Source organism: Aegilops tauschii, chromosome 5, assembly GCF_002575655.3.
Source record: "Aegilops tauschii subsp. strangulata cultivar AL8/78 chromosome 5, Aet v6.0, whole genome shotgun sequence".
NCBI classification, from domain to species: domain Eukaryota; kingdom Viridiplantae; phylum Streptophyta; class Magnoliopsida; order Poales; family Poaceae; genus Aegilops; species Aegilops tauschii.
The window spans coordinates 47,674,193-47,696,531 of NC_053039.3; the positions used below are offsets into that span (position 1 = coordinate 47,674,193).

General features: G+C 45.7%; 1 protein-coding gene across 1 annotated transcript; it reads right to left on the reverse strand.

Moving 5' to 3' along the window:
* Window positions 1–10,677: 10,677 nt before the first annotated feature.
* Window positions 10,678–13,799, reverse strand: LOC123493978 (uncharacterized). Its single transcript, XM_045228479.1, has 4 exons — window positions 13,026–13,799; window positions 12,615–12,941; window positions 11,653–12,462; window positions 10,678–11,064 (listed from the first exon to the last, which is right to left on the reverse strand). Exons 1-4 carry the CDS (start codon window positions 13,797–13,799, stop codon window positions 10,678–10,680), a joined length of 2,298 nt encoding a protein of 765 aa, XP_045084414.1.
* Window positions 13,800–22,339: the final 8,540 nt, after the last annotated feature.

Consider the following 22,339-nt stretch of genomic DNA (forward strand, 5'->3'; position numbering starts at 1 on the left):
TAGCCCTTCATGTGAGCAGGGTAACCAAGAAAGATACCATCAGAAGTGCGCGACTCAAACTTGTCGAGAAGGCCCTTCTTTAGGATAAAACACTTGCAACGAAACACCCGCAAATGAGAAATATTAGGCTTTCTACCAAATCTCAACTCATAAGAGGTCACTTTCAAGGAACTCCGAAGAAAAACACGATTTGACACATAACAAGCTGTACTAATGGCTTCAGCCCAATAACGCCGCGGTGTGCCAAATTCATCAAGCATGGTCCTTGCCATCTCCACAAGAGTTCTATTTTTCCTTTCCACAACACCATTTTGTTGAGGCGTGCAAGGAGAAGAAAATTCGTGCTCAATTCCTCTCTCAGCAAGGAAATCGGCAAAGGAAGAATTTTTGAACTTCAAACCATTATCACTACGAACAGTTTTCATCTCACCAGGAAATACATTGAATAGCCTTAAAGCCAAATCATGAAAATGATTGAATGCTTCTGATTTATGCTCCATAAAGAAAACCCAAGAGTATCGAGAAAAATCATCTACGATGACTGTCAGGACCGGTTTTCGGGATATTAATTTCCCAGAAAATGGCCCTTGTGCTCACCAGCCCCAGGATTACTGTTAGCTGATGAGGCACCAACTTGATACAGAAATTCCAAGCAAAGTACAAAATATGTAGTACAAGACCATTGTGGCCTAAGAGTACAACAAATGGTTTCTAGTGGTTGATGGCGGAAGCGGTTTGTGGTTCATCAGCGTCTATGGGACTCCATTTCCCACAGGAACAGCTGACCTGGATAACTCCTATCTTCGCGAGGCTGCTATCACCGTTGCTTAGGTTCCGGGGCTGTCATCGCAATGCTCCTCTCCAAGCAAGAAATCTGGCCAAGACAATAGCCAGGGACAAGCCAGTGAGTACTTTTGAATGTACTCGCAAACATTAAGAACACGGGTATAATATAACAAAATGATAATCATGCTCTGAAATATTCTATGATCACAATGTCAGTCACGAAATAAATAAAATCCATGATGCACGCATGCAGGTTGTTCGTATAAAACATGAATATGCAATCCGAGAATAGAAGTAAAAAAATGCACCGATCGGGTGTCTGAAGCGACGCCTCGAAAGGACAACAACAGAAAGCGTGCCTCAGTCGGGCGTCTGAGCGACACCACATAAAGGGCTTATAAAGTAAACAAATAACAAGCATGCCACAGTCGGGCGTCTTAGCGACACCACATAAAGGGCTTATAAAGTAAACAAATAACAGGCATGCCACAGTCGGGCGTCTGAGCGACACCACATAAAGGGCTTAAAAGTAAACAAATAACAGGCATGCCACAGTCGGGCGTCTGAGCGACACCACATAAAGGGCTTATAAGAAAATAATCACAATGAATATCCAGGAGGTAGAACCGTCCCAGGGATACTCAATAATTCAAGTAATAAAAAGGGTTAGTCCAATATAATAATAATCATAATCATCATAAGTCACAAGTCATGATCCATGTTCCGGTTTAGTAGTTTCTCCTCCGAAGACCGACACTAACACCGACACTAGACCCATCTCAGACTGTAGTCCTTACCCATGGACATGGCTATTCGAATAGATTTAACCTCTGCAGAGGGTGTACTCTTTACCCACGAGTAACGGATTCCTTTAGTCCATCGGGACTAATTCCATTTACGGTCTTTTAATTGAAAACACACTTGACCCGCACACACCAACTTAACTTACCGGTGTTTGGAATCACCCACGACACCTGTCAAGCAAAACTCTAAGTGGGGAGGCTACAACCTCGACTTAGCATGGGATCACGAAATTTATAACGCGCGCTACTAAGGGGTGCCCCCCTCTCGGTCCCAACCGGAAACACCCATGCCCCCGGACCAGGTGGCATGCCTACCGGATGCATCCGGTATCTTCCACCATGGCCTCTCTGTATGGTGTGTGCTAGGAAGGGGTTGACAACTTACTGAACCGTACCCTACCTGCGGCAGGGACAAGTGGTAGTACGAAACAAGTATGGGGGTTACTGGAACAAGACTCGATCTACGGCCGACTCAGGAGGTCCAACTATTCCCTGTATGATTAGCATAACAAATATATTTCAATTAATAGATAGAATCACCACTCATCATACCTCATCATGCCATACCGGACACACTCGTCTCGACGAGGAACTAGGGACAAGCTCGTGTCTACCCAAGACAGAGACCTTCCCGGCTTCCTTCCGGTAGGCATGAAAGGCATACGAAGATGATTACTATCACAAGCATATCCATTTCTAACAGCAAAGAATCTTCATTATGCACTCATGCGTATGATTGTATCGTCACATAAAATAACGAATGCTCCATGTCAAGGTGGTGTTGTAACCGTATCAAACAACACACAAAAATATTATGCCAGGGTTCAGAATGCTTGCCTTCAAGTTGTGGAGAGGCAGGGTGCATTCCAAAACTTTTGAAAGTTTTCTTCTCTCTCCAAAAATCCTATTTTTGAAAATATTCAAATTAACACATAGATTCAAAACAGTGCAAAAAAGTTGTTTGAAATTTTTTCAAATAAATATGAAAATAAACTAGACAAAATTTGAGAAAGGTAGGAAAAAGAATCAACTCATTTGGAGTTATTTAAAAAGTTATAGCCAGTCAAAATTTGGTCAAAATTCTGTTTTTAAATAAAACAGAAAAACGTTTTGAAATAAATACACGTCGAAGACGTACTTTGGGATTACGCCACCACTTACGCCAGCGTGGACCGGCGCGGGGTCACTGACAGTGGGTCCAGGGGGCCCACTGGTCAGGTTTGACCAGTCGTCCCCGCCTCCTTCCTCCTCTGGCCGAACAGAGGCGGGGCTCCGGCGATCGTCGCCGGCGATTTGCGGCTCCTCGCGGGGCTCCGAGGGCGGGAATGGATCCGCCAGTCCAGGGCGGTCCTCCCGGTGGTCGAGGGGTTGGTGGGGGTGGAGGGAGTCGCCGGCGGCGAGCTCTGCGGTGGACGGCGGCCTCGGGAGGATTGGGGCTTCACGCTACGGTGGCTCTCCATCGAAGCTGAGGGTTTGGGCGGCTCCGCAAGATCGAGGGGAAGAGGACGGTGGCTCTGGATGGGCTGGGGAGGCCTTGCTTGCGACGAAATGGACCGGAGGGCGGCGGCGGCCGAACCTGCCGGAGATGAGGAAGACGGCCTCTTCCGGTCAATCCGTGGCTTGGGGTAGCTCTAAGGGAGAATTGGAGCACTGCTCGATGTCGAGGGGAGTCGGAGAAGGGTCTATATATAGGCGACGACGTCGGTCCCATGGCTGCGGATAAGCTCGCCGGCGAACCGCCGTTCTGTAGCCTACAGGACGACGTGGCGGCGACGGGCGCTAGCGGACGAGCTTGTCGATGAGTTCGGACTACCCAGAGGGCAGCTGGCGCACGCGTGTGGCTCGGGTGGCGCCGTCCAAAGCAGGAGCCCACTGTGGCGGGCCGCTAGATGCCGTGGCCGACCTGACGGCGGTGCTGTGGGGCTCCAGGGGTGGCCTGGAGCGTTCTGGTGAGTGGATGAGGACGGGCATGGCTCTGCAGGTAAGCAAAGGTCAGGGGCCAGATGCGGCGACCTGTGCCCATGCACGTGCAAAACGCGCGCTCTAGGCGCGCCCAGCGCACGCACGCTACGTGCTCGACGCAATGCCAGGGCGTGCTAGAGGATTAGGATGAGGCTGGGGATTAGCAGGCATGGGTTAGGGTTAGCTACGAGCTTAGTGGACAAGCTTGTTGGGTCAGAAGATCAAGTTTAAAATGCAAACAAAAGATCATGCCAAATCTGTGCATGCACTCAAGGTGTTCGACAGAAAGTTATGGGCATCTAGGCAATTCTTGGGGTGGCCAAAAGCTCCAGACCAATGTCTCTTTGGATGATAAATAGGGTTGCTAGGTTAGTTGGGCAAGACTAGAAACTTGATAGTGCGAGTTTTTGGGAAAACCATTTCTGGGCAGAAACTAAAGGCTATCATTCCATGGACCAAAATTTCTCCAATGGGTCCACTCTCCTGGACTTAAGGGTTTTGTAGGGACAACTATAAGCAGGAAAAAGAATCATGGGCAACAGAGCAAAATAAAATGGGGTTGCAGTAGAAAGTACCAAACTGGGCCAGAGAGCAAAAGAGCATGTTTTGCTCAAATTTTCCATAGAACACCAGTTGGTTTTTGCATAAAGTTGAATAATATACTCCTACTAACATCCCCTAATTTTGGTGGAAGTTTTAAAGAAATATTTAAATAGGTTGTAGTGCAAAGGTGCAAACTGGACCAGATTTGAAAACTTGGGGAAAAGCTCAAAATCTCCAAATGACTAAAGGGTATTTTTGCACAAAAGTGATCTAGGGACATCACATGTCATCCCCAAATTGTGGTGGGATTTTTAAATGAATTTATCAAAGGGTTGCAGTGCAAATGGGACCCTAAAACTTATGAAAACCCATTTTAGAGAAATAAAGCTCAGGGAAAAATAATTATAAATAATCCCACTGATAAAAGAATTATTTTATTTGAGAGGGTAAACAAGTCCAATAATAATTGGAAAGTTTTCACTTGGGGTGAAAACTCCACAACTTAGAAGAAAAGAGAGATTCTGAGATCAAAAATAAATCCAGAAAAATAAAAAATTAATTTCCTGGCAAAATTTTAATAAACAAAACATGGTTAAATTTTTGGGGTGTTACAACACTACCCCCTTAAGAAAAATCTCGTCCTCGAGATTTGCTAAGGACATATTTTGCAAAAAGATTGCTTGTACCATGCGATAATCGTAACATGGAAAGCGGTTACTCCACACACATCATAGGACGGGGTCACAGTAGAATCGCTAACTAAGGTGCAGTTGTGGTGTACTAGCGAGGTAATCAATTAGGTGATAGAAGAACGTGCGGTCGTGTATTTAGTGTATGGGTCTCGCGAGTCGTATAACGCGAGGGCATGCAAATTAATTTTTTTTAGTGAGAAACACATTTTTCATCGCAGTGGTCTTTTAAGAAAAACCTTACTATGAAGTTTGCTATAATTAAAAACAATCGATTTTATTTTATCATGAGAAACAACTTCAACCAATGCAATATACTAATACAGAAAATTTTAAAGCACAACACAGTTATCACAACAAGCAGTCAAACGATACACAAACGGATATAACCGCGGTGCTGACGGTTCAGGAAATAAGCTATATGTTACGAGGAAAAATATTCCTTGCAATGGGATATATCTCTCGTCTACTCGGAGCGGATGGGGGACTCACAAAAGGCGTCTCTCTTAGTCTGGCCCTCAGGGGTCTGCTAATGGCGACTAGGGTCTTACACAGCAAGGGTCTGGAGAAAAATCCATCACTTGTTGGGTCAAGTGCTCTCGAGCGATGACATAGTGCACCAGCTCAATTAGCGTCGGACTTTTCTCTACTCAGGTGTAGGCAAAGGATGTGGTTTCTCTGGCTGCTGCACTATTCGGAAAACAAAATAGCCACATTCACTGGCATAGGGTACCATGAATTGAAGATGGGTAACCGTTCCATAAGCAGCAATCTTAATTGCCATTGTTGGAGTGGGTATGGATTTTCCCGATGAAGGGAACTTCCGTAGGGTCTTGGTTTGGGTCTACCTACGGGGTGTGCCTGGCTGTACAATATTTCGAGGGGGTGAGAGTGACCCTCGATTTGAACAGATTGTACCAGGATGGCTGGGGAAAACCCATGGTACTGTGGTCAAAATCCCACAATTATTTTGATAAAATCCCCCCGGGGTGGCATCTGGGGTCTTTATATGAATCCCAAGGTGCGACCTGAAAAACAAATGGCTGTGAAGGCAGTGCACAAGGTGAGGTATGTTTGGTAAGATCACGGAGTGGCCTCATGTATAGCATCTGGGTTGGATGACATATCGTGTTGTGGGGCAATATTAATTGTTGGTTAGGGCAAACGTTCCCTTTATATAAAGAAAACGGAGTCTTCCTTCGCACGCTTGCGAATGGGGCGACTCAGGTGTCGATCACGGGCGTGTAGCTTACTGGGCTAGTCTGATAGGTTGGGCACCGACTACCAAAAGCTGTCGGGGTCACTGTGGGGGCTATCGGGTAGGATAAGCTTGGTTGTGGTGAGGTTAAGGTCTGGTGGGTGGGTTAACCTAGGTTTTTTGACCTGGCTAAGATAGGATTAGCCAATGGTCAGCCTGGCTCTGATACCAAGTTTGTCAGGACCGGTTTTCGGGATATTAATTTCCCAGAAAATGGCCCTTGTGCTCACCAGCCCCAGGATTACTGTTAGCTGATGAGGCACCAACTTGATACAGAAATTCCAAGCAAAGTACAAAATATGTAGTACAAGACCATTGTGGCCTAAGAGTACAACAAATGGTTTCTAGTGGTTGATGGCGGAAGCGATTTGTGGTTCATCAGCGTCTATGGGACTCCATTTCCCACAGGAACAGCTGACCTGGATAACTCCTATCTTCGCGAGGCTGCTATCACCGTTGCTTAGGTTCCGGGGCTGTCATTGCAATGCTCCTTTCCAAGCAAGAAATCTGGCCAAGACAATAGCCAGGGACAAGCCAGTGAGTACTTTTGAATGTACTCGCAAACATTAAGAACACGGGTATAATATAACAAAATGATAATCATGCTCTGAAATATTCTATGATCACAATGTCAGTCAAGAAATAAATAAAATCCATGATGCACGCATGCAGGTTGTTCATATAAAACATGAATATGCAATCCGAGAATAGAAGTAAAAAAATGCACCGATCGGGTGTATGAAGCGACGCCTCGAAAGGACAACAACAGAAAGCGTGCCTCAGTCGGGCGTCTGTGCGACACCACATAAAGGGCTTATAAAGTAAACAAATAACAAGCATGCCACAGTCGGGCGTCTGAGCGACACCACATAAAGGGCTTATAAAGTAAACAAATAACAGGCATACCATAGTCGGGCGTCTGAGCGACGCCACATAAAGGGCTTATAAAGTAAACAAATAACAGGCATGCCACAGTCGGGCGCCTGAGCGACACCACATAAAGGGCTTATAAGAAAATAATCACAATGAATATCCAGGAGGTAGAACCGTCCCAGGGATACTCAATAATTCAAGTAATAAAAAGGGTTAGTCCAATATAATAATAATCATAATCATCATAAGTCACAAGTCATGATCCATGTTCCGGTTTAGTAGTTTCTCCTCTGAAGACCGACACTAAGACCGACACTAGACCCATCTCAGACTGTAGTCCTTACCCATGGACACGGCTATTCGAATAGATTTAACCTCTGCAGAGGGTGTACTCTTTACCCACGAGTAACGGATTCCTTTAGTCCATCGGGACTAATTCCATTTACGGTCTTTTAGTTGAAAACACACCTGACCCGCACACACCAGCTTAACTTACCGGTGTCTGGAATCACCCACGACACCTGTCAAGCAAAACTCTAAGTGGGGAGGCTACAACCTCGACTTAGCATGGGATCACAAAATTTATAACGCGCCCTACTAAGGGTTGCCCCCCTCTCGGTCCCAACCGGAAACACCCATGCCCCCGGACCAGGTGGCATGCCTACCGGATGCATCCGGTATCTTCCACCATGGCCTCTCTGTACGGTGTGTGCTAGGAAGGGGTTGACAACTTACTGAACCGTACCCTACCTGCGGCAGGGATAAGTGGTAGTACGAAACAAGTATGGGGGTTACTGGAACAAGACTCGATCTACGGCTGACTCAGGAGGTCCAAGTATTCCCTGTATGATTAGCATAACAAATATATTTCAATTAACAGATAGAATCACCACTCATCATACCTCATCATGCCATACCGGACACACTCGTCTCAACGAGGAACTAGGGACAAGCTCGTGTCTACCCAAGACAGAGACCTTCCCGGCTTCCTTCCGGTAGGCATGAAAGGCATATGAAGATGATTACTATCACAAGCATATCCATTTCTAACAGCAAAGAATCTTCATTATGCACTCATGCGTATGATTGTATCGTCACATAAAATAACGAATGCTCCATGTCAAGGTGGTGTTGTAACCGTATCAAACAACATACAAAAATATTATGCCAGGGTTCAGAATGCTTGCCTTCAAGTTGTGGAGAGGCAGGGTGCATTCCAAAACTTTTGAAAGTTTTCTTCTCTCTCCAAAAAATCCTATTTTTGAAAATATTCAAATTAACACATAGATTCAAAACAGTGAAAAAAGTTGTTTGAAAATTTTTCAAATAAATATGAAAATAAACTAGAAAAAATTTCAGAAAGGTAGGGAAAAGAATCAACTCATTTGGAGTTATATTTAAAAAGTTATAGCCAGTCAAAGTTTGGTCAAAATTCTGTTTTTATGTAAAACAGAAAAACATTTTGAAATAAATACACGTCGAAGACGTACTTTGGGATTACGCCTCCACTTACGCCAGCGTGGACCGGCGCGGGGTGACTGACAGTGGGTCCAGGGGGCCCACTGGTCAGGTTTGACTAGTCGTCCCCGCCTCCTTCCTCCTCTGGCCGAACAGAGGCGGGGCTCCGGCGATCGTCGCCGGCGATTTGCGGCTCCTCGTGGGGCTCCGAGGGTGGGGATGGATCCGCCAGTCCAGGGCGGTCCTCCCGGTGGTCGAGGGGTTGGTGGGGGTGGAGGGAGTCGCCGGCGGCGAGCTCTGCGGCGGACGGCGGCCTCGGGAGGATTGGGGCTTCACGCTACGGTGGCTCCCCATCGAAGCTGAGGGTTTGGGCGGCTCCGCAAGATCGAGGGGAAGAGGATGGTGGCTCTGGATGGGCTGGGGAGGCCTTGCTTGCAACGAAATGGACCGGAGCGCGGTGGCGGCCGAACCTGCCGGAGATGAGGAAGACGGCCTCTTCCGGTCAATCCGTGGCTTGGGGTAGCTCTAAGGGAGAATTGGAGCACTGCTCGATGTCGAGGGGAGTCGGAGAAGGGCCTATATATAGGCGACGACGTCGGTCCCGTGGCTGCGGATAAGCTCGCCGACGAACCGCCGTTATGTAGCCTACAGGACGACGTGGCGGCGATAGGCGCTAGCGGACGAGCTTGTGGATGAGTTCGGACTGCCCAGAGGGCAGCTGCCGCACGCGTGTGGCTCGGACGGCGCCGTCCAGGGCAGGAGCCCACTGTGGCGGGCCGCTAGCCGTCGTGGCCGACCTAACGGCGGTGCTGTGGGGCTCCAGGGGTGGCCTGGAGCGTTCTGGTGAGTGGATGAGGACGGGCATGGCTCTACAGGTGAGCAAACGTCAGGGCCAGACGCGGCGACCTGTGCGCACGCACGTGCAAAACGCGCGCTCTGGGCGCGCCCAGCGCACGCACGCTACGCGCTCGACGCAATGCCAGGGCGTGCTAGAGGATTAGGATGAGGCTGGGAATTAGCAGGCCTGGGTTAGGGTTAGCTACGAGCTTAGTGGACAAGCTTGTTGGGTCAGAAGATCAAGTTTACAATGCAAACAAAAGATCGTGCCAAATCTGTGCATGCACTCAAGGTGTTCGACTGAAAGTTATGGGCATCTAGGCAATTCTTGGGGTGGCCAAAAGCTCCAGACCAGTGTCTCTTTGGATGATAGAGGGTTGTTAGGTTAGTTGGGCAAGACTAGAAACTTGATAGTGCAAGTTTTTGGAAAAACCATTTCTAGGCAGAAACTAAAGGCTATCATTCCATGGACCAAAATTTCTCCAATGGGTCCACTCTCCTGGACTTAAGGGTTTTGTAGGGAGGACTATAAGCAGGAAAAAGAATCATGGGCAACAGAGCAAAATAAAATGGGGTTGCAGTAGAAAGTTCCAAACTGGGCCAGAGAGCAAAAGAGGATGTTTTGCTCAAATTTTCCATAGAACACCAGTGGGTTTTTGCATAAAGTTGAATAATATACTCCTACTAACATCCCCTAATTTTGGTGGAAGTTTTAAAGAAATATTTAAATAGGTTGTAGTGCAAAGGTGCAAACTGGACCAGATTTGAAAACTTGGGGAAAAGCTCCAAATCTCCAAATGACTAAAGGGTATTTTTGCACAAAAGTGATCTAGGAACATCACATCTCCTCCCCAAATTTTGGTGGGATTTTTAAATGAATTTATCAAAGGGTTGCAGTGCAAATGGGACCCTAAAACTTAGGAAAACCCATTTTAGAGAAATAAAGCTCAGGGAAAAATAATTATAAATAATCCCACTGATAAAAGAATTGTTTTATTTGAGAGGGTAAACAAGTTCAATAATAATTGGAAAGTTTTCACTTGGGGTGAAAACTCCACAACTTAGAAGAAAAGAGAGATTCTGAGATCAAAAATAAATCCAGATAAATAAAAATTTAATTTCCTAGCAAAATTTTAATAAACAAAACATGGTTAAATTTTTGGGGTGTTACAATGACAAGCATGTACCACTTCCCACCAGCTGACCGGACTCGAGCTGGACCAATTGTGTCCATATGTAATAATTGAGCGGGTCTAGTTGTGTTCACCAGATTGATTGGAGGGTGAGAAGCAGATACTTGTTTTCCATGCCGGCATGGGGCACACACAATATCGTTGGTGGCTTTGAGCTTAGGCAAACCTCGCAAAAGATCAAGGCTGCCAATTCGCATCAGGTGGTCAAAACCAACATGCCCCAAACGACGATGCCACAACTGAAACTCACTCATCTTAGAAGAGGCGACAAAACATCATGGACCAGAGGACAAAAGCACTCCAAAATCAGCACCAAAGATTTTACCAACACGGGAAATACCAAAGACAAGATCACCAGTAGAGTCAAGAACACGAGAAGCAGATTTCTTGAAACGAACCTCAAAACCCTCATCAAGAAGCTGTGAAACTGAAATCAAATTATAACTCAACTTACTTACAAGGGCTACATCTTTGAGAAGACAGTTCTCATTGACTCGCACTGTTCCTTTGGCCACAATGCAACCCTGTGCATCATTCCCAAAAGTGATCTTTTCATCACCAGACGCTTTGCAGAGGGAGGCGAACCATTTGGTATCACCAGTCATGTGGCGTGAACACCCAGAGTCAATAAGCCACTTGTTCGCCAAACCCTCACAACCAACCTACACAAAAGAGCGACAACGAAGTGACTCAGTACTGGGATTAGTAAGTAAACATTTTTTAATCCAGTACTGGGTCACTCCCTTTGTAGGAGCAGAAATACATGTGTTATTAGCATGCAATGCAAGGCCATCTTGATACCTACAATTTTTTTGACCTCTACCCCTAGTAAAAGTGGTCTCGTTGGATTTAAAATAGTCTCTCCTACCCGAGCCATGCAAGTACTCACTCTGACCATGTGTGTTAGAAACATGCAGCGCACGAGCCTGTCATTGCATGCCTCTAAGAGCACGAACACGAGATCTACGTTCATCTCTCAGTTTTTTGAAGCAAAACTCAGCAAGGTGTCTAGACTTGTGGCAATAGGTGCACTGGTAAACTATTCTCTCTTTTTCAGCACGAGAACCAGTGGAAGGAGAAGTACCCTTGTCATTTGGACTCATGGGCAAAAGTCCCCCAGACTAAAAAATTGTCGCTCTCTCATCCTCACGGACCAAGATAGCTCCATCACTTCGAATGCCTATGGGTTCTGGAGGGTTGTTCCTAGAATCTTCCACAAAGTCAAAACCAAGACCTAGACCTTTACTCACCTTTGACTTATCTAAAATCATGTTTAATCTTTTCTCACCACTTGAGAGCTTTTCTAGGGTCGTCTTGAGGTAAGCTACTTCTTTTGCATAGGAAGCACACGATAGACACTCTTTTAAGGAGGACACCCTCACAGCTCTCCCATATCTATCCTTGTAGGCCTGAATCTCAAGTTTTAATCCCTCACAAGAGACACAATCTACACTCACAGGATTTGCTACACCCTTGCCAAACCTGACCCGAAATGCTTCATGCATTGCAACAAGATCATTCTCAAGTATGGTACAGAAAGTACAAGTAGTAACAGAACTAGAAGAAGCATCACAAGAATCATTAGGTTTTTTTGAATTTGAAGCTTTAACAAGATCATATTTCTTATAGAGTTCACTGAGATGAGCTCCTAGTTCCTCAACTTCTTCTTCGAGTTTAGGACAATTTACACAATTTCCAGGAGCACGCACATCTAGGATCATTTGATTCAACTTTTTAACCCTATCATCAAAGTATTTGCACTTCAAACAAGAAGGAGGATTCTCTGCATCAAAAAGTGTTTGTTCAAGATTCTTAATTCTAGCATTTAATTTATCACAGTTTGGGCAGGCACAGTCTGGAACTTTAGGAACATACATAGGTGTATTTTCAACACAAAGGGAGCAAGGGCTCAACTTAACATCAGCAAGTTCATTGCTAGCAGATTCAAGCAGCTGTGACATACTAGCATGAGTATTCCTAGCAAGTTCTAATTCAGCACGCAACACATCACATCCAGCACAATCATCAATATTATGAGAAGGCACACTAGCAGTAGCATCCTTCAGTGTAGTTATTTCTAGTGTGAGAGAATCAATTTGAGCAAGATTATCATTTATGGTGCACGTGCATTTTTAAGGACTTTTGCTTGCGTTAAAAATAGATTTTCAACTTTCACATACTCAGCATATAATTCATCATAAGACATGTGTACCTCATCCGTGTTGTCGTTCTCCTCAATAGCCTCATGAGCCATAAAACACATGCCGGTGAGCCGATCAGCCGCCTTTTTCTTTGTATCCTTCCCTTTGGGAGAAGGAGGATCATCCTCACCACTCTGGTCAGAGTCGATGTCACTTAAATCTACTGCAGATTGTAGACCCGAAGCGATTGCAGCAACCATCTTTTGAAGATGCTTCTCAGCCTTTGGCCGGAACTTGGTTTCATGACGAGAGAACGATTTCTTCTTGCTATAGTTGTTCTTGCCACCACTATTTTCACCATAATCTTTGAAATTTGGACAATCAGACCTGTAGTGCCCCTGCACACCACACTCAAAACAGATTTTTGTGTGTTTGCCTTTCCTTTCTCTCACGTTTTTATAAGCTCGGGAAAAACAGCGGACAAAAAGAGCAAGATCATCCTCAGGCAAAGATTCAAGTTGTTCATCAGAGACTGAAACCAAACAAGCAAGTGAAAAACCAGAAGAAGGACCACTGCCAGACTCAGAAACACTAGAGGGACCATGTGCAGTTTGGCATTCACTACCAACTAGTGCAGGAGTCCTGTTCCTAGGTGGGTTTCTACCTTCACTGGCTATTTGGTGAGTTTTAAGATTGGAGAACAACATGTCTACACTGAACTCATCGGGTTTATGGGACTCTTGAATCGCGATCTTTCTCATCTCATAGATTGGGTCAAGAGAGTTTAGGATGTGTCTAGCTTTCTCAGGATCAGTGTACACAACCCCGACACCCCTCAATTTCCCAACTATGACCTCAAACCTACCAAACATGTCCTCTAGAGACTCACCAGGTAACTGCTCAAATTTGTTGTACTCGGCTTTGTAAATGTCCTGACGAGCTGTCTTAATCTCACTAGTGCCCTCGTGGTAAGTGATGAGAGTGGACCAAATTTTGTGGGCTGTGTCTAGGTGTCCAACACGCTCATGCTCTCTCCTATCCAAACCCGACAAGAGAATGTTAATAGGTTTGGAATTATTTTCAACATCAACTATATTCTTAGGACCAACACGAGCAGGTATTGCAAAATCTCGCACAACAATTTGCCATATCGCATACCTTTGAGCTTCAAGAAATGTTTTCATCCGAGACTTCCAAAACGGCCAGTCACTCCCAGAGAACAGCGGAGGACACGACGGGTTCGCAAATGACTCCATGGCTCAAGAGCTGATTAATGCTACAGATGAGCCGATCGGGCTCTGATGCCAATTGTAGGACCGAATGCCGGGAGTCAGAAGGGGGGTTGAATGACGACCTTGAAAATTTTAACCTCTTAAATTTTGCACGATAGTTACGGAAAAACTATGGTGCTCGGAATAGAGGAATACGCAGCGGAAACAAAATATGCATGTCAAAACAAACTGAGACTAGTCCAACAATTCTCAAATCTTGACTTGAGAGCTCAAAGAATAATAAGCACTGAAAAGTGTACTGGAAAAATTAGTGCTTAATTAGACCAAGAGGTTACACGGCAAGGTTATAGGCTAATCAAATGGGAGCTTAACTTGCACGTACTAGCAGAATACTTTTTCAATGAAGAAGAACTACACTGCCTGTAGCTGATTTCACTAGACGAGAACCTGTAGTACATACAGCAGCTAGACTAGCAACTAATTGAAATCCACGATTTTAGTTCTACCGATTTGGGCTGACCAACTCTGCTATCCTGAAGATGAACGACAGATAGCTGAAGATGAACTAAAACCTGAGAAAATCACGCCAAGCAGAAATATAAAAGGGAGCGAGCCAGTAGCATCAGCGGATGCTCTTCCGTTCGACAGAGAACGCCAAGAAATTTGCTAGAAATACAGCGACCCCAAATCGAAACAAGAACAGAGGACCAACTCAGTATGAACTCGCACAAAATAAATCACGAAAGATAAAATCCTGTGCCATCCTCAAGAACCCATGAAGAAAATGAACAACAACCAGATTCAAAGCTAGGGATCGATGCGTATGAAATTAGACATGATTTAGCATCACAAAAACCCCATTACAGCCAAGGAATCAAAGGGACAAAATTAGTACAGCAGAAAAACGAAATTTGCAAGGACAAACAGCAGACCTCGACAATAGTAAGGCTGGGAGCAATTTGACGATTTATTTCTCAGATTTCTGGAGTTACAAGCCTCTCTCACATAGGTTAAATCCCACACAGGAAGCTCTCTCTCAAATGTGCGGCGGCTGCTCTGTTTTCGCTCGTCGGTGGTTCCTCTGTTCCTACCCCACAAGGGAAAACCTAGCAGCTCACATATAAGGCTGGATCAGCCTTCCACCGCCATTGAATGGGCCATGGTTCCCACCGAATGGGCCAAGCCAAAAACACTAAAACAAATAGCCATTTTTACTTAGCCACTTGTAAATAACATTTTCCACTCTTAAGCAACACCACAATCACGCTCTTGGTTTGCTTCTTAGTGGATTTTGGTAAACATGCCAAAATAACCTTCACTTGACATGGTCTTCTCGTTTGCCTCCATATAGTCCTTGTCCAAAACTTGTGCGTTGCTTTGAGCCGCACGATCCCGCACAACGTCCATGGTCACATCTTAGTTCTTCAAGTCTTATGCCAACCATCCTCGTTGTCGACTACCGCCGCTCACTGGAACCTGCACACAATGGAAATAAGAAACTATTGTGAGCACAAACTTCCTGAGCTTGACCCAAGTCAATCCAAATTAATAGTTTAATACAATCAACACCATCCAGAAAAGTCGCATAAAATAGATCACGTCCTTGATCCGACAAACTGTGATTTTCAAACTTCACTAAAATAACTCTCAAAGCGAGCAAAAGCATTGGCAATATAATCATCACAAAATTAAGGGTATCACCACATGGACTCACAATTATGTTGATCATATCTACTATATGATTCACGCTCGACCTTTCGGTCTCAGTGTTCCGAGGCCATATCTGCATATGCTAGGCTCGTCAAGTTTAACCTGAGTATTCCGCGTGTGCAACTGTTTTGCACCCGTTGTATTTGAACGTAGAGTCTATCACACCCGATCATCACGTGGTGTCTCAGCACGAAGAACTTTCGCAACGGTGCATACTCAGGGAGAACACTTATACCTTGATAATTTAATGAGAGATCATCTTATAATGCTACCGTCAATCAAAGCAAGATAAGATGCAGAAAAGATAAACATCACATGCAATCAATATAAGTGATATTATATGGCCATCATCATCTTGTGCTTGTGGTCTCCATCTCCGAAGCACCGTCATGATCACCATCGTCACCGGCGCGACACCTTGATCTCCATCGTAGCAATGTTGTCATCTCGCCAACTTATGCTTGTACGACTATCGCTACCACTTAGTGATAAAGTAAAGCATTACAGGGCGATTGCATTGCATACAATAAAACGACAATTATATGGCTCCAGCCAGTTGCCGATAACTCGGTTACAAAACATGATCATCTCATACAATAAAATATAGCATCATGCCTCGACCATATCACATCACAACATGCCCTGCAAAACCAAGTTAGACGTCCTCTACTTTGTTGTTGCAAGTTTTACGTGGCTGCTACGGGCTGAGCAAGAACCGTTCTTACAATCAAAACCATAACGATAGTTTGTCAAGTTAGTGATGTTTTAACCTTCTCAAGGACCGGGCGTAGCCACACTCGGTTCAACTAAAGTTGGAGAAACTGACACCCGCCAGCCACCTGTGTGCAAAGCACGTCGGTAGAACCAGTCTCGCGTAAGCGTACGCGTAATGTCGGTCCGGGCCGCTTCATCCAACAATACCGCCGAACCAAAGTATGACATGCTGGTAAGCAGTATGACTTGTATCGCCCACAACTCACTTGTGTTCTACTCGTGCATATAACATCTACACATAAAACCTGGCTCGGATGCCACTGTTGGGGAACGTAGTAATTTCAAAAAAATTCCTACGCACACGCAAGATCATGGTGATGCATAGCAACGAGAGGGGAGAGTGTTGTCCACGTACCCTCGTAGACCGAAAGCGGAAGCGTTAGCACAATGTGGTTGATGTAGTCGTACGTCTTCATGATCCGACCGATCAAGTACCGAATGCACGACACCTCCGAGTTCAGCACACGTCCAGCTCGATGACGTACCTCGAACTCCGATCCAGCCAAGCTTTGAGGGAGAGTTCCGTCAGCACGACGGCGTGGTGACGATGACGATGTTTTACCGACGCAAGGCTTTGCCTAAGCACCGCTACGATATTATCGAGGTGGACTATGGTGGACGGGGGCACCGCACACGGCTAAGAGATCAATGATCAATTGTTGTGTCTATGGGGTGCCCCCCTGCCCCCATATATAAAGGAGCAAGGGAGGGAGAGGCGGCCGGCCAGGAGGAGGCGCGCCAGGAGGAGTCCTACTCCCACCGGGAGTAGGACTCCCTCCTTTCCTAGTTGGAGTAGGAGAAGGGGGGAAGGAGGAGGGAGAGAGGAAGGAAAGGGGGGCGCCGCCCCCCTCCTTGTCCAATTCGGACTAGAGGGGGAGGGGGCGCGCGGCCTGCCCTGGCCGCCCCTCCTCTTCTCCACTAAGGCCCATGTAGGCCCATTAAACCCCCGGGGGGTTCTGGTAACCCCCGGTACTCCGGTAAAATCCTGATTTCACCCGGAACACTTCCGATATCCAAATATAGGCTACCAATATATCAATCTTTATGTCTCGACCATTTCGAGACTCCGCGTCATGTCCGTGATCACATCCGGGACTCCGAACTATCTTTGGTACATCAAAACACATAAACTCATAATATAACCGTCATCAAACTTTAAGCGTGCGGACCCTACGGGTTCGAGAACTATGTAGACATGACCGAGACACGTCTCCGGTCAATAACCAATAGCGGAACCTGGATGCTCATATTGGCTCCCACATATTCTACGAAGATCTTTATCGATTAGACTGCATAACAACATACGTTGTTCCCTTTGTCATCGGTGTGTTACTTGCCCGAGATTCGATCATCGGTATCTCAATACCTAGTTCAATCTCGTTACCGGCAAGTCTCTTTACTCGTTCTGTAATACATCATCCCGCAACTAACTCATTAGTTGCAATGCTTGCAAGGCTTATAGTGATGTGCATTACCGAGTGGGCCCAGAGATACCTCTCTGACAATCGGAGTGACAAATCCTAATCTCGAAATATGCCAACCCAACAAGTACCTTTGGAGACACCTGTAGAGCACCTTTATAATCACCTAGTTACATTGTGACGTTTGGTAGCACACAAAGTGTTCCTCCGGTAAACGGGAGTTGCATAATCTCATAGTCATAGAAACATGTATAAGTCATGAAGAAAGCAATAGCAGAATACTAAACGATTGTGTGATAAGCTAACGGAATGGGTCAAGTCAACCACATCATTCACCTAATGATGTGATCCCGTTAATCAAATGACAACTCATGTCAATGGCTAGGAAACATAACCATCTTTGATCAACAAGCTAGTCAAGTAGAGGCATACTAGTGACACACTGTTTGTCTATGTATTCACACAAGTATTATGTTTTCGGCTAATACAATTCTAGCATGAATAATAAACATTTATCATGATATAAGGAAATAAATAATAACTTTATTATTGCCTCTAGGGCATATTTCCTTCACAACCAAGCTGACATTCCCCCGTAGCTATAGAGGGAGCGTCATGGATGGTGCTGCATCACGTACGCCTTGACTAAAGAGTAAGCCGACGAGGTGCTCAAGGTGATAGCGCTTTGTGCTGATGTCAAGGTAGCCTAGAGAGAGGGCGTGGGTGCTGAGGTTGAGGTTGCCGTGCGAGGGGACTTGTGATCAGGGTTGAGTTGAAAGTTACCAGTCTTGAGGTAGTCGCACGTGAAGTCGTGAGCGCGAGGATGCGCGATGGGTTAGGGTTGCAAGGATGTGCCTTTGAAAAGCTGGTAATGTGATCAAGGTAGTTGTTAAGGAGGGTGTTGGTGCTGAAGACAATTTTTTGAAGCTGACACAGGCGAGGTGCCATGACGGGTTCGCCAGGTTTGAGGATGTGCCACAATGAAGGCACACGTCTATGTTTCCTGTATCGACTGTGTGAGATAGGAAACGCCACAAACCATGCCTATGTCACAGGGTCGCGATGTGCATATCGTGAGTTAGCCCGGATCCTCTTGACGCCTCATGATCTATCCAAATATGGTCGAATGATGGCATTGTTGGCTGCAAACACGAAGGGGTGATGAGTTGTCTACGAGATGGTAGCATGGCAGAGGTCCCGATGTTGTTCGCAATGGTTGGGGAGACTATTAATGTTTGGATGGTGCTAGGTTCAAAACTCTCAGCGTTTGATGAGGGCCTTCAAGTTGTTGGCATGATCATCTAGTCTTCACATGGCATTAAATTCTGGAGGGACGTCGAGTCACTTGACCTTGGCGAGCCTCGTCAAGGAGAGATCCATTTCTTCGAGGACCAGTTTGAGCAGTAAGGTGCAATGTCGTCAAGATGGTTCACACATTTCACTCTTGATTTGGCCGGTGTCGAGGTTGTCTTCGGCATTTTGCTTTTGAGATACCGTGGTTCTTCTTCGGTTGTTGCGCCTTTGCCCTTGTCGAGCAATGCCTCGACCTTGACAAGAGTTTGCATGGGCGGGGCTATAACTTCACACACGTAGCTAGGTTTGTCATGGATGAGGCAACTATTGTTGTCGTCGAGACAACAACACTAGATTGGAGGTATCATGCTTGTTCTTAATAGGATGTGTAATTAGGCCTTATGCATACACTAGTAGAAAAAGGGTCAAATGTCAAGCACATTAGTGCCGGTTTGCTTTTGAGCCGGCACTAATGTGTGCATTAGTGCCGGTTCCAACGGCTAGCCAGCCGCTTTCATTAGTACCGGTTTGTGGCCGACCTTTAGCACCGGTTCGTGCCACGGACCGGTACTAAAGTGAGTGGTGGCAGGATGTTGTCAGTCCGGGGCCCCTCCAGCACCTTTAGTACCGGTTCATGGCATGAACCGGTGCTAAAGGTCGTCCTACATAAGCCCTTCGTCGACCCGAGCTCGCTCTGTTCTTCCCCTTTCCCCTCTCCTCTCTGTTCTTCCCCTCTTCCTCTCGAGCTCATCACACATTTTGCCCAAAATTTGTCAAGATTTGAAGGCCCCCATCCATTCAAATGATCACAAAGGTTAGCAACTTTGTCCTTTCATCTCTCATTGCTAGATTAGCTCTTGCAATGCTTTGTATAGTGATTAAGTTATGAGTTTAGTAATTTGGTAGAAAATATATGTGCTAGTATTTGATTTATATGCAATTTGTGGTCAAAACTAACACTTAGTTTGCATATGTAGGTGTGGTTTACTTAGTGCCTTCTAAATCTCCGTCGTAACCACAGTCGATCGCCCGCACCGTTCCGTCGCCGGCACCACCTTGTGGTGAGCCTCTTGTTCATGAATGTTTTACATTACCAAATTGATGTTTGTGTGATTTGGATATATAGTTACTCATATAATTATCTTACCCGTACGTTGTTTGTTATACATAGTGCCATGGTTTTGATATCCGTCCCCGTCGGCCCTCGTCCTTGTTATGATTCGGATGTGGTATATTCTCTTTTAAAACTAGTTGTTGCATTTCGTGTTTATGACAAGTTATGCCCATCAAGTTGACATAGATATTTTTGTCTAGGAGGTTTGTGAACCGGAAATTCCAACCGACCCTATTGTCGAGAGGTTAAATTTAGTTGAAAGAGAAAACGAGTATTTGAAAGAAAAATTGAAAAGAACTGAGGGGGAGAAGATGGAATTGGAGTTGCATGTTGCCGATGTCGTCGATGATCACAAGATCAAGATGGAGAAAATGCGCTTGAAGATTAGAAAGATTAGAAAACATGCCATTGATAGTGAGGCTTGGTATCATTATGCTGTTGGATCAATTGTTACCTTAGTTGCGATCTTGATCGCATTTGTTGTTGCATTTAAATTCTTTAGTTAGAGAGTTATTTGTTTGTTGCATTTAAGTCTTGTATGAACTTTATGTATGAACTTTATGTATGAACTTGTATTAATTTGGTCTATTCGGTGTTGTGTAATGAAGATGAGCCGACAATGGATGTACGATGACCGATGCTCTCCCGAGTTCATTAATGGCGTGCAAACTTTTCTGCTTGTGGCTGAGGCAAACAAGCGGGCGGATGGTTTTATGCCTTGTCCATGTTTAGTATGTAAGAATGATCACAATTACTCTACGTCAAGAACCATTCACATCCACCTGTTTAAGTCCGGTTTCATGCCCCACTATAATGTTTGGACCAAGCACGGAGAAAGAGGGGTTATGATGGAAGACAATGAAGAAGAAGAGGACGACGACCGCTATCCTGGCCATGGGTTCCCTGAATACGATGATACAACAATGGGGGAAGAAGCTGAGCCGGCAATGCGGGAAGATGCTGGAGAAGAGGCATCAGATGAGCCCGCTGATGATCTAGGTCGGGCCATTGGCGATGCAAAGAGAAACTGCGCAAGTGATTTGGAGAAGAAGAATTTGCAGCGCATGTTAGAGGATCACAAGAAATTGTTGTACCCGAATTGCGAAGCTGACAAGAAAAAGTTGGGCACCACACTGGAATTGCTGCAATGGAAGGCAGAGAATGGTGTATCTAACAAGGGATTTGGAAAGTTGCTGGTAATGATAAAGAATATGCTTCCAAAGGACAACGAATTGCCCGAGAGTACGTACGAAACAAAGAAGGCTGTCTGCCCTCTAGGGTTAGAGGTGCAGAAGATACATGCATGCCCTAATGACTGCATCCTCTACCGCGGTGAGTACGAGGATTTGAACGCTTGCCCGGTATGCGGTGCATTGCGCTAGAAGATCAGGCGCGATGACCCTGGTGATGTCGAGGGCGAGCGCCCCAGGAAGAAGATTCCTGCCAAGGTGATGTGGTATGCTCCTATAATACCACGGTTGAAACATTTGTTCCAAAACAAAGAGCATGCCAAGGTGATGCGATGGCACAGAGAAGACCGTAAAAAGACGGAAAGTTGAGAGTACCCGCTGACGGGTCGCAGTGGAGAAAAATTGAGAGAAAGTATGGGAAGGAGTTTGCAGATGACGCAAGGAACGTATGGTTTGTTCTAAGCGCAGATGGCATTAATCCTTTTGGGGAGCAGAGCAGCAACCATAGCACCTGGCCTGTGACTCTATGTTTGTATAACCTTCCTCCTTGGTTGTGCATGAAGCGGAAGTTCATTATGATGCGAGTGCTCATCCAAGGCCCTAAGCAACCCGGCAACGACATTGATGTGTACCTAAGGCCATTAGTTGAAGAACTCTTACAACTGTGGAATGGAACAGGTGTACGTGCGTGGGGATGAGCACATGGGGGAAGAATTTGACCAAAAGGCCTTGCTGTTCATGACCATCAATGATTGTCCTGCTCTTAGTAACCTTTCAGGACAGACAAACAAGGGATACCGCGCATGCACGCACTGTTTGGATGATACCGACAGTATATATTTGGAGAATTGTAGGAAGAATGTGTACCTGGGACATCGTCGATTTCTTCCGAGCAGGCATCCCGTAAGAAAGAAAGGCAAGCATTTCAAAGGTGAGGCGGATCACCGGACGAAGCCTCGCCACCGTACTGGTGCTGATGTACATGATATGGTCAAGGATTTGAAGGTAGTCTTTGGAAAGGGTCCTGGCGGACAACCTGTTCCGAATGACGCTGACGGACGC

Coding starts and splice junctions, on each gene's coding strand:
- LOC123493978 (XM_045228479.1), bottom strand. CDS start 13,799: ATGGAGTCATTTGCGAACCCGTCGTGTCCTCCGCTGTTCTCTGGGAGT. Junction 12,463..12,614: donor AGAACGACAACACGGATGAG/GTACACATGTCT, acceptor ACTACACTGAAG/GATGCTACTGCTAGTGTGCC. Junction 11,065..11,652: donor TGATTTTAGATAAGTCAAAG/GTGAGTAAAGGT, acceptor TCTTTTGTGTAG/GTTGGTTGTGAGGGTTTGGC.